The sequence below is a fragment of the Lampetra fluviatilis genome, chromosome 40 (assembly GCF_964198595.1).
Source record: "Lampetra fluviatilis chromosome 40, kcLamFluv1.1, whole genome shotgun sequence".
NCBI lineage: Eukaryota > Metazoa > Chordata > Hyperoartia > Petromyzontiformes > Petromyzontidae > Lampetra > Lampetra fluviatilis.
The window spans coordinates 1,551,685-1,563,929 of record NC_136314.1 but is presented as its reverse complement, the minus strand read 5'-3'; the positions used below and the strand labels follow the sequence as shown (position 1 = coordinate 1,563,929).

At 46.2% G+C, this 12,245-nt stretch overlaps 1 protein-coding gene across 2 annotated transcripts in view; it reads left to right on the top strand.

Moving 5' to 3' along the window:
- Positions 1–12,245, top strand: part of LOC144946111 (E3 ubiquitin-protein ligase PDZRN3-like) — a 64,915-nt gene that overhangs the window by 33,848 nt on the left and 18,822 nt on the right. For both annotated transcript variants that reach the window (XM_078874853.1, XM_078874852.1), the window contains exon 4: positions 9,248–9,346. In XM_078874853.1, coding sequence (XP_078730979.1) covers positions 9,248–9,346 — 99 coding nt within the window. The remainder of the gene's footprint in view (positions 1–9,247; positions 9,347–12,245) is intronic.

The window sequence follows — 12,245 nt, the reverse complement described above, 5'->3', positions numbered from 1 at the left end:
GTGCCACCTGGCCAGATAAAACTCATCATCATCAACAACATCGCCACCATCATCAGCCATGATCAAGACACTGGCGGATGAAGGCCTCGCTCAGCCACTGCTGCCACCCCTCACGGCTCTTGAACGTACCACATCCACCCAGCAACTTGCACTGGGAGCTGATTCCATCGCTCCACCCGCTCAGTAGACGGCCTTTTCCTGAAGTCGACGGAACTAATAATAATACTGGTCTGGTCTGCATCAGGCTGAACTTTAGATTTTATTGAGACGTTTGAACAAAATCCAAATCGTATTTCAAACACTGAAAATGCACGTTGTCGTATTCGTTATAGTGTGCGCGATAATAATTTAATCACATTTGTATGAGCGCTCTTTACACACACAAAAAAACCAGACCTGTCCTTGCTTTCAAGCCGAGACAAATACAACGAATTTGAGACTTTTGCTTTTTTATATAAAGGGCACGACTCACAACACGTACCTGTTACAACCACCCTTTAGACCCTCGTATTCCTTGACAGCCTCTCCGAAACTATTATAATGTTAATTGGGCCCAGGAATCCATCACCGCGTTCATTATGTGAATGCTGATTTTGCAAACTTAACTGTAACATGTCTAACAATAATGCAATATGCCATTGTGTAATATTACTCTCAATACGGATGCGGTAATACATGTTCGATTATTTAAAATTATTGATCTGTGATAGCTGCTAATAGGTGACGATTATTAAGCGAATTTTAAGTATTCATCATCAATTATTTTTAAATGTAGTTCTCATCAAACCCCACGGTGTAAACTGGCGCCTCCAACTCTCATTATCCAATCGATCTCTCTGGCCACTAAAGTCATCAACAAGAAGAGCCACCGCCCAGCAACCGTGATATACTTCTGCGTCAAGGCCACGGCCACGTTTGGTGAACGTGTCGAGTTTTTGTTTTGTTAAGCGACGACAACCAAGGAGCTACTTCTTACAGCCTCATTCATCCAGCAGGGTCACAGCAGACGGCTTGTGCTTCTCCCCCCCATGTCCCACACAATGCACCTCGATCGACGGACCGAAGAGGATGTCGGGATGGTAAAGGGTGTAACCGGTCCTTCGTTCACGAGGTCCACACAACTCATCCTTTGTCTCATGATCTGTGCGCCCTTATCCCGTGAACTGATGCCACTCCAGAGAACCAACGAGTCTGGTGTGAGCAACATGAATCTCCCAAAACAGGTTTTGCTCTACTCGGATTCATGAGTTATCTTAATCGTGCGTGATTTGCATGACAAAAACAATTCTGGGGAATTTGGGACTCGTGAACCACCAGACACTTGAGCCGATCATTTCAACAGTTTCTGTTGTAGGCTATTTAATCCTATAATACTCTGCTGCATGTGCAGCGAACGTCATGTATGTTTGTGTCTGGATGTATCCACAGTAGCGGTGAGTGGAGCGGTTAGCGCGCTGCGCTATGAGGCCGGCGACACGAGTTTGATTCCTGCTTACCGCCAACAGCAGGAACGATTACCTTAACCAGTGCTGAGCCTCCCCTAGGTCTGCTCAGCCTCAAATGAGTACCCAGTGTGGGTGTAAATATCGCCATGAGGGAGATAAAGGCGGCAGGGCGTGTGCCGTGCCGGCCGTCATAGGTGCTCGCTAACAGCCCTTGCCCCAACAGTCTCGTAAGGCTATAAGAGGGATCTTTGTCTTTTGTATCCACAGTGATAAAAAAAACTAAAATCTCTCACAGCCAACTGCAAAACTATACTACCGTGTTTACACTTAAGACAGTAGCAATTGGATTTTAACAGATATGCAGGAATAAATTGAGCCTACTGGTTTCTATTGAGCAAAATCAACTTTACACCTGCAACAAAATAAACATTCGTTTCACTGTAGAGAATATAACAACGTTTTAAGTTAGACAATACCACCACTTCACATATCTGTCCCTTGACGAAAAACAATATATTTTGTAAACTATTTAGCAGTTTCACCATTCAGGGTCTCATTAAGAGAGTCGGGCTTGCTTGAACACAGCTGCCGGATTTTTATAGGCGTGATCCTCTGTTAAATATGGGTCCTAGTTCAACGTCAACCTATCAAATACGAAACACAAAATAATCATGTTCGCCAAAATAATTCTGACATAATGAAATCATTTCACAAGGCATCCCCCCTTTATTCAGCCTCGCCAATGCTCCGCACACCATTGTGGAGATTTCGCGATATCCTGCACCTCGAGAATGTCGAGAGATGACACAAAGTGAAGAATACAACAATGAGATAGGATGGCGGGAAACAAGTGTGAGATAAGGACTATAATGGCCAGATAAAAGATTAAATATGTGGATCCACAGGCTGAGCAAAAAAAAAATTGGCCCGCACAATTAAATTATATTTCTTTCCGCTTGCTTACTTCATCCCGTGACCGAAACCACCGCATTATAAAGAGCGTTAAAATTCCACTTACTAAAAATAAATAGCGCACAGATAAGCGAGCGCCGGCCTTCTCGGCAACGTGCGGGTGAAATTCACCCCCCACGCGTGCCACTGCCGCACTTGAAAAAAGACTTCAAGATCGTCGTTCCATTTCTGCATATCTTGATGGACCACATTCGCAACTAAAATGGTACCGAGCCCGCGTGCCACGCTTAAACATACTTGGATGACTCATTTCACTACATCTAGCCAGCGTCATCATTTTTATACAAACTAACATTTAGACGGTTTTATTTTGATTTTACCAGGTAAGGCTGACTGAGCTCGATACCGTACAGCTCTTTGTCAAAAGCGACCGGGCCACAAGTGATAGATCAATGATGTGGCTCATCATGTGGAAATTCATAGCAGACAAATCAAGGCCGAAATATAATAAATAATGGGACACATCCCCCCCCCCCCCCCCAATATTCAAATATTCTCAAAATGTCCCCTCCAATACATTTCTGTTTATATGATTGTGGTTATGGTTGTACTTTATTAATCCCTAATCTCTGGCATTACATACAATGAAACAGAGCAATGTAATACAATACACTATTAGACATTATTGTAAAAAATAAATACAAAGTCCATCCTGCGTGTTAGTGATATTTTTTTTATATTTTAGGCAGGAAATGACGGTAAATTAGTTTTTAAATTTAGATTTTTTTTTTCTGGGGGGGGATCCCCAGACCCCCTGGAAGATTTGGTCCCCCCCAATGTTGACTCCATGGCTACGTCCTTGAGCCATATACTCGAAACGCATGTCATCGTGATCGTCAACATTGTTTAGCCACTACTGGATGAAGACCTTGCCACATTCTCGTCATCCCTCATGCTACCACGATGCCACAATCCAGTCCATATCCTCACGTGCGAGCTAATCTCACCACTCCATCTCCTCTCGAGCACGCTGCCTCCTTTGGCTGGCATTCCATCGCCAGCCTCATCCCTCGCAAGCGGTGATGCGTCCGGGCTTTCACGGTCATTGGGATGTCCCCGATTTGTGATTGTTCCCCCGTTCCACGTGTTCCTCTCTCCGTATGTCAATGCATAGGTAGACAGGAGAGCGCGAGGTATCAGGTGGTTAGGCGAGCTCCGTCCACCGATTCATGAGGACCAAGTTGTTAGAGGTCCGTATGAGCACTTGCCTCTGAACCTCAATGCGAGTAAAATCTAAGCGCCCTCCGCATCCGAGTGAGTGTATGCCCACCACTCTGTACGCCTGCATCCATCGCTGGCGACGCGAAGCGTTCACGCGATGACTGCGGTGGCTCGTGCCTGTGATCCGGCACCGAAGCGGACCAAGGGGCTTGATGGATCACGCAACATTTGTGAAACTCTCCACTTCACTGGGCTGCTAGGTTGGCCGTGAAATACGAGGGCTGCAAATGGATTCTTCGAAATGTTGTTGTTATCTTTGTGTGCTCCGGTTTCTTCGCGAAGTTACCTCCAGTGTCCTCCCACGTGCCAAACAGCCAAATGCAAGACCCTCCTGAAGGAGAGGCCACTCGACACCCTTATCCTTACACAATGTCATGGCACGTGCAACAAATAACTGACGCTGCTCATTTTGTGTTATACAATAAAAAACAAATATATAGAAACATCGAGCACAGGTGACCAAAGGCTTCAATCGCCAAACGACCAGCAATAAACAGCACCAAATTTTTAACAGATACGAGTTGACGCTTTTCTTGAATGGAAAGGAGACGATGGGAAGGGAATTGCAAGTGTCGAGTGCCAGTATGAATGTATAACATCATCACAGTGTGTGGCGAGGTAGAATGTAGCCACTCCCACAACTCTTCCAATATATTTGGCCAGCGTGGAAGAGGAGGCCAATCATCCCCTCCAGAACACCATCCAGAGCACCATCTCTCGTGTGATTCATCTTGTGGAGGCCCTGACACCAGCAGCAGTGGTATGAGTGAGCAATTCCGTGGCCGCACTTTTACGTTCTTGTATTGTCGAAAGGCGCAACTTCAAACGATCCTTATTCAAACGTACGAAGCTAACATTGCCACCGATGTAAGTATAACAAAATAACACAAACCGGGAAAGCATAAACTACATAGCAGCTACCTTTGTTACAATTAAATCTCGTTGCAAGCATTCGGGGGGAATTGTGCGTTGACGAGTTCACAATTGGTCCTGATATCGTACGGAGGCAGCCATTGACAAGAAAGATGAATATAGTCTGTGTTGGGGACCTGGGTTTGCTCCTGTTCGCTCCCCCACCCCCCTACTCCATGGACTCGCCTCTCTCCCTCTGCCCATGCATTGTAAAGCAGCTCTGTGCCGTGACCTCGTAGCTCGTGATTAATGGGCCTGCCTGCCTTTGTGCGGCAGAGGGGAGGAAGCCAGGAGCCAGCGCTCGGCAGAGAGACTCCGCAAGGTCTCAAAGAGCTTCGCACGTGGCGCGCGGGGCGCCACGCGGGTTGTCCATGCCGTGTCCGGTTGGATTGTTTTTAATGATATAAATTAAAATCATCGATGAGTTCTGTGGGGTGCCGTTGAGCTTGGTGAAGGAGGCAATGGAGCAGTTCAATAGTTCGGGCAAGTCTCCAGAAATATTAGTTGTTACCAGCAGGGAGCACCGGGGGTCCTCTATTTGTTTGGTAATTATTAATTTTCTAAATAAGTTGCTTTAGCTGTGAAAATGTCCAGTAAATCTCTATTTTACTTGTTATTATTGCTATCATATTGCTGCCTCTTAGAGGGATGTTGGTCTTCGTGGCGAAGCCTGCCCCCACCTCTAACACCCCCCCCCCTCAACCACAACCAATGGCCCCAAATGAAACAAGCCCCGACCCTCGTGATCGGAGGAGTGGGCGGGGGCATGGGCGTGGCCTGCAGCAGAATAGGCGTGGCCTGCAGCAGAATGGACGGGGCTTGCAGCAGAATGGGCGTGGCCTGTTGCAGAATGGGCGGGGCCTGCAGCAGAATGGGCGGGGCCTGCAGCAGAATGGGCGGGGCCTGCAGCAGAATGGGGTGGGTCACGCACAAAAAATGGAAAGGCGCACGGAGCCCGACAGAGGGGGAAGAGACCAGTGGGGGGGAGGGGGGGCTCGTCAGCAAGGGGTGGGGAGTAAGGGGGGGGGGGGCTTGAAGAGGAAGGAGGTGGGAGCCTACAAAGGTTGAAACTGCCCTGTTGATTTATAGGACAGTGGTTGCTATACCTTTACTGCAGCCTTGCACCCCATTGGTTGATGAAACAAAGTAGGTGTACTGACGTGGCCGTACTTAATTAGTGTTTTCGATTATTTACCTGCTAAAAGAAAGTACCTGCCATGTTTCGCACTCCCCCAGAGTGTATTTCGCACCCCCAAGGGGTGCGTGTACTCCAGGTTAAGAACCACTGATACGTGTACGATCAAATACGTGCAGCAGGCAGCATAACTTCAGCGCTGCAGATGTGGCCACAGGGCAACTTTTTTTTCTTCTTCAAATGCGTGCGTTTATAGATCTTTCAGCAGTTGAAACAACGGGAAAGCTTCACGAATTCCCCCACTTCTGTCCGCCCGGGAGTATAAATGGGTAGCACCACATCTACCTTGTTCAGTAGATTGCAAGAAGAAGAAAAAAAGTTTGGCCAGCCTGGAAGAGAAGACCAACACATCCTCTAGATTGGCTTTCTAGAGCTCCCTCTAGTGAAGGACCATCCACCAGCAGTGGCATAAGCAGGCATTTGCAGGGCTGCACCTTAATCTTCATATATGCGTAAGAACAATATATAATAAGTGTACGTAATGCGTAACAATGTGCACACATTGGCACTTTTTCTCTCTCAAGAGAAATCTTCCGTGTGGCAAATGCGTGGATCAAAGGGGCATTTTCTTTGCAGGCAGGAGGCCTTGAATTCAAATCCCATCACAGCTCCGCACGCTCATGGAACAGAATATATAACGATTCATCTCCGTGATCTCCAACCTCTGTGAATGTAGCGGGTCACTCTTATTACAGTCCAGTTATTATATGCATACCCACAATTGTGACCGACTGGTGTGATGTCAAGTTTAATGATGTTCCAGAAGTACCACAGATTATCCTTACAGCTATAAAACAAAAACTTTCAAATGTGGGCACCCCCTTAAAGTATGTCCTGGCAGTTGATTGGTTCCACATATCGTGCAGGCTCAGACTTTTATTATTCGAAATCGCTGTAAGCCATCCGATGAAATCTTTAACAAATTGTATGATTCCCATCATCAGTGAACCGAGGAGTTGCATCCCATGGCATGTGATATTAAAGCCACTTGAAAATAGGAAAAGATTCATACTAGTCACAAGTAGACTGCATGTACAGTAATTCCTCGTTTAAAACGCGGTAGATGCATTCGTGAAAAAAAAAGTGCCACGTTAAGTGAAATCGCGTTCATAGAATTACCATATATACGCTACGGGGTATGAATAAATAATGGGAATTCGAATCACATTTGCACGATAAACTCAGCCTGCAATTTATCTCCTGGCGAGACAAAGCTCTGAGATGAGAGTACGGTGCTGCTACGTACAGTATCCTTCCGCGGACTGTATCGTCCCACATACTGTATCCTTCCGCGGACTGTATCGTACAGCTTAGCCGCGCAGCTCAGGAAAGTAGTTTGTCGTCGAACGCTCAGAAACAGGGGGGGGGGCGGGGGGGGGCACGTTCCGAATTGTTAAAAAAAATTGCCAAACTGAAGAACTGTGTTAGGGACCGTCCATAAATGACGTCACGCAATTTTGGACGATTTTTTACCCCCCCCCCGCTCGTCACACGGCGTCACAAAAAGTCAGACCCTCCCTCAAATATGACGTCACAAAGCTCTGCCCCCCCCCCCCAAAACCATATTACCATTTTGAAAATAAAACATGCTTCAAATCGCTTAAACTATTATCATTGTAGTGCGTAGTTAATGTGGCGCTGCACTCTGATGTTGTAGGAGAAAACACTTATAAGAAAGTATATTTAATTAAGTAGAACGTGTTGTCTATAAGTTGCACATTTTGATGTGACGTCACATTTCTCAAACCCCCCCCCCCCCTCGTCACACATGTCTGACCCCCCCCCCCAGGTTCGTGACGTCATTTATGGACGGCCCCTTAAGTCGACAACGCGTTTTGTGAACATGCTTTAAGCAATGCCTTGCCGCGTCGACACGTGTGTGTGTTGTTGGATTATTCCTGAAAGTCAGAATAATTGGAGTTTGATATGAAATGTCAGATGATCCGAAAATTGTCTTCGTTTGGGATTGATCCAAAACGTGATGTCACAATAGGTGACGTCACTTCCGTGATGTCACATCCACAATTCTCCTGTCAAAATAGGAGGATCATATGGCATTGCTATTGTCAACTTTTTAAAATAAAAAAGACACAAAAAATAACGTAATGTAAATGATCTGAAAATCCTAGAAAATCATACGAGATCCTAACAGTCCTTAAAACACCTATGAATCCTAAATATTTGAGTTTGAAACTCATCCGTAATATGTTTATCAAACACAAAATTAGTTGATACTGCATTGGCAATGGTGTACAAGGGACACATCGCAACGAACTAACACATTCGTCAAAATCATTGTGGCCTCAAGAGAACAAATAAATTATAGGTGACTTTTTGGGCAATGGACCTTCTTCATAGCACATATATAGAGAAGCCTGGGAGAGAGAGAAGATGATATGAGTTGGAGACTGCCCTTTACACCATGGGGCCTGAATTAAATACATATATACGTGTGTATAGCTTCATATGAAGTGATATAATTTATTACGTAATGTGATTTTTTAAAATTAATTTTACGTTTGCACATCCGTTCTGGAGGCTCTACTGCGAGACAGCTCATTTCGAGTAAGGCCCTCTTGGTGGCATTTTTGTATGCAATTAGAGGTACACACTGTGAATTAAATTCCATGAATACCAATATTTAGTTGTTGTTTTGTTTAAACTACTTCCGCAGCTTATTAGTACATGTACACACACAGAGGGTGAGCGAACACGTCTTGACAAACCTTGTTCGAGCTGCACGGCTGATAGTCGCGTGCCAAGGGGTTACGTATCACAAAACAGCCAAACTGGAAATGAATTCAGCCTCAAATCGTGTCCATTCAGATCCCATCACGCCACTGAGGATTAGGGAGTAAGATTGCCTTACAATGAGCCATCCATACATCTTTAACGACACTCGCCGGTGCAAAACGATTTTAAAACAGGATTGCAGTGGATTATCTGCTCTGGGGGTACGTGCGAGGCGACATGTCCCCTCCAGTTGTGCCTGGCCTGAACCCACGGTCACTCATTTAAGTCGTAACGCCGGAGAAAACACACAAGCACGACACCAGAACGCTTTCCTCGAATTCGTTCTACCTTTGAAGCAGCGTTACCACCTTTCTGCACCCCCCCCCCCACTCCACGCCCCCCCCACCTCATAATTCTATATCCCCCATGACACTGCCGCTGGAGATTACGAGCAACGTCGAGAATATAAATAAATAAGCAGATAAATAGATACATCCAGCGTACAAGGTCCCGCTTACTCCACCTTGCCACGGATTTTCGTGAAAAATGAGACCTGATGCATATTTAGCTATGGGTGGGTGACACAGGCTGTGGGTGAAGAACTCCACGTGCATCCACAATTTGCCCTACTTTGTATCGCCTCCCCGCGATGGCCCTACCAGGTCTGGCAATTGATTAGAATAAGGAACGATTTTATTTTTGTTTCACTTTTACAATCCCGACCGCGCGCGCGCCATCCATCCAGTGGCTCATTATGTGAATTCCCCAGGAGGTGGCTTTGTACCGGATCTTCAGGCAAGAAAAGCTGGGTCTGACTGTGTGCTACCGCACGGATGAGGAAGAGGACTTGGGAATTTACGTCAGCGAGGTGGGTGCTCGTCACAGCAACACTCTTTCGTTTCTTCAGAACTGCTTGTTGTCGCGTTCAGTTTTCTGTCCTTCCACCCCGGTACCTCCAATTCATGTACGAGAGGCGGCCGGGTGGCTCAGTGGCTCAGAGGTTTAAGAGCACGAAGCTGCTACTGATGAGGTCCTGGGTTCCGAATCCAGGCAGCTGCCTGTGATTCAAACCGGGTTCACAAGTGCAGTGACTTGATGGTCATCGGTTCGTCAATGGCGACGCAAACCCACCCAAAAAAACCCCATCACATTCAGTGTGGTACTTGCACAAAATTTGGCTAAATTAAAATATTTGTTCGACTGTGACGCAATGAGCATTGCTCTCGCGTAGCAGGTTGGGCTGGGCGAATGCTGCCCCCCCCCCGCCGTGCCCTACTGTGTGGACCAGAGATTCACGTGAAGGGATTGCAGAAGTAGCTCTGTGACATCCACTTACGTGGGTCATTCTCCACCAAGCAAGGCTTGCACTGCTCTGTGTGACATCCGTCTGGTGGCACGATGCCCATAGAGCGGCGTTTCTCAAACTTGTTTGGCCCGCGGGCCACTCAGCCGATGTAAACATTTCCCACGCACCGCCCATCCCTGGTGACACAACACATACACTTATCTATAAATACCAGCAATTCAGAATTAATAATATTCCTGGGACATAAACACAGCTTGAAGGTGTTTTTTTCGGGGGGGAGGGGGGGCATTTAGATCTTAGGCTTAGGGTAGGTTAATGGGTGTACTTTAGCTAACTTCATTTTGAAATTAAATATCACAAGTAAAACATTTCATTAACCTCCGAAACAAATGGCATAAATTCTAGATTTGAAGCTGTCGTGACTGCAAGGATTCATACTCTTTGGTTCATCTTGCGGATTTCTAATTTCCCCCCCCCCTCCCCCCGGCAGCATAACAAAAGGCTGCTTAATCTGAGCTTTCTTATCTACTTCCGCCCCCTGCATCACAAAGCTTCAGTTTGAGCTCCATGCGTTGCCTCCCAACGCCCTCCCCGTTCCTCACATCGTTGCCTCCCAGTCCACAGCCCGCCCACACACTCACCATGCCCCCCCCCCTCCATACCCCGCGACTATATAGTTCCTCGTCACAGCCATCTCTTAGACACACTTAAGCGGTTGTCCTTTCGCTACGTTGTCCCCACCTTAAAAAGGACGCTTGTGTTGGCGCCCGAAACGTCGTGATTTAATTTAGTTGTTTTCATTTATGTTATTAGATTTTTTTACCTACGTGACTTTACCGAAAACCAAAATGGCATAAACGTTGCCATTATTATTGTCCGGAGCACCCTGCGTTTGCATCACAGCCCCGCGCACCACCTGGAGGTGCGTGACGGACCACCACCGTGCTGGTCCAGGTACCGCCCTCTGAGACCAGCTGCTCAAGAAGAGAAATCGGAATAAATAAATAAAAATTGCGGGAAATGACAAAGAGGATTGCCAGTGTTGGAGCTGTCCATGGTAGGCTTGTGAACTCCCAATTCCTCGTAGACCTCGCTTCCCACTCCACTCTCCCCCACCCCTCTCTCCCCCACCCCCTCCCCACACACAATATAGCCCAACTCAAACTTTAAAAGGGCAGCCAATAGTGTCCATTCATACTCAGATGTAAAATCAATTGGCAAATTAATGTACTGACGCTGTACGTGGGATACCAATTGATTTGAAATTGGGGCACGGTCAAACATTTTCAAGCAGGGACAGATTAAACCACGTGTGTTAAGATTTTAGTATTTTCCAATTGATGCACGTTGTAACAATTCTGTTAAGTTTTAGATGAACAGTGTGGATAAAACGGTACTATTGAGACAAAAATGGTGTTTCTTGAACACCGACCAATGAGATGATAAAATGAGACACAATAAGACGTAATTCTTCAATCGTGAACCTGAATCGTGGCAGCTCATTGAATTTCTGGTGATTTATTGTTACACGCCTAGTTTCCAGTGGCAATTTTTTTTTATATATGCAGAATTCGAATTATGTTGATGCATATTTTTATCAGTACGGATAGACATTCTTAACACTCACTCAATCATACACACACTACTTGAATATTAAAGTACAAATTCGACTTCGTTAGACTTTGCCGAGTGTCTTGTTCTCAGAACGTTTGGACCACCTCCTGTGCATTACAACACCGACACCAATATTTCATCCCAAACGAGCGCATGAGGCGCCACGTGAGCTGATTGGCTGACGTGGAAAATCAAGACAGTTGGTGCGTCTGCGAGGACACACGTTGAAGAGCATCGTCGTTCATCGCGAGAGGGGTAGCGTTCGCGACCAAATTTTGTTTAAAATTAATCAGCGACGCAGCAAACTGCATTCGAGCATTTTAAATCCACGTGCTCCTAGACGAATCAGAGACGCAGTACGAGATAACTGGATAGCCGTGCGTGTCCGTTTTACGATCCCTTTGTGCTTTTGTTTGGTTTGGCTATGCCTTACGATCGCGAACACTCACCTGGAAATTGAGTGGGCGGACGCCTTGTTCATGCGACGTAAGTAGCACCGTGTGTGCACTTGCCCGTGACATACAGCGTTGCATCCGTGTGCTTCGGTGGAGCCAACGGTTAGCGACGTCACATAAATCATGCAAATGTCTCATTAAGGCAATTCAATACCAGCCAGACACCATCCACTCAAGGCATGTAACTAAACCTCCACTGGCTGGGAGCGTCCACACGTGTAATTGTGATGGGTTTTTGTGTGTTAATAGCAGCATTGGCTGTATTTATTTACGTAGCCCTCTCTCTTTCTCTCGTATGTGCTGCAAAACACAAACGAAATATTCGCTTGTTTTTCCGATATAAAATACATGTTTGAAATAAGATGCTTTTTCAGGCCGATGCGCGGCGGGAA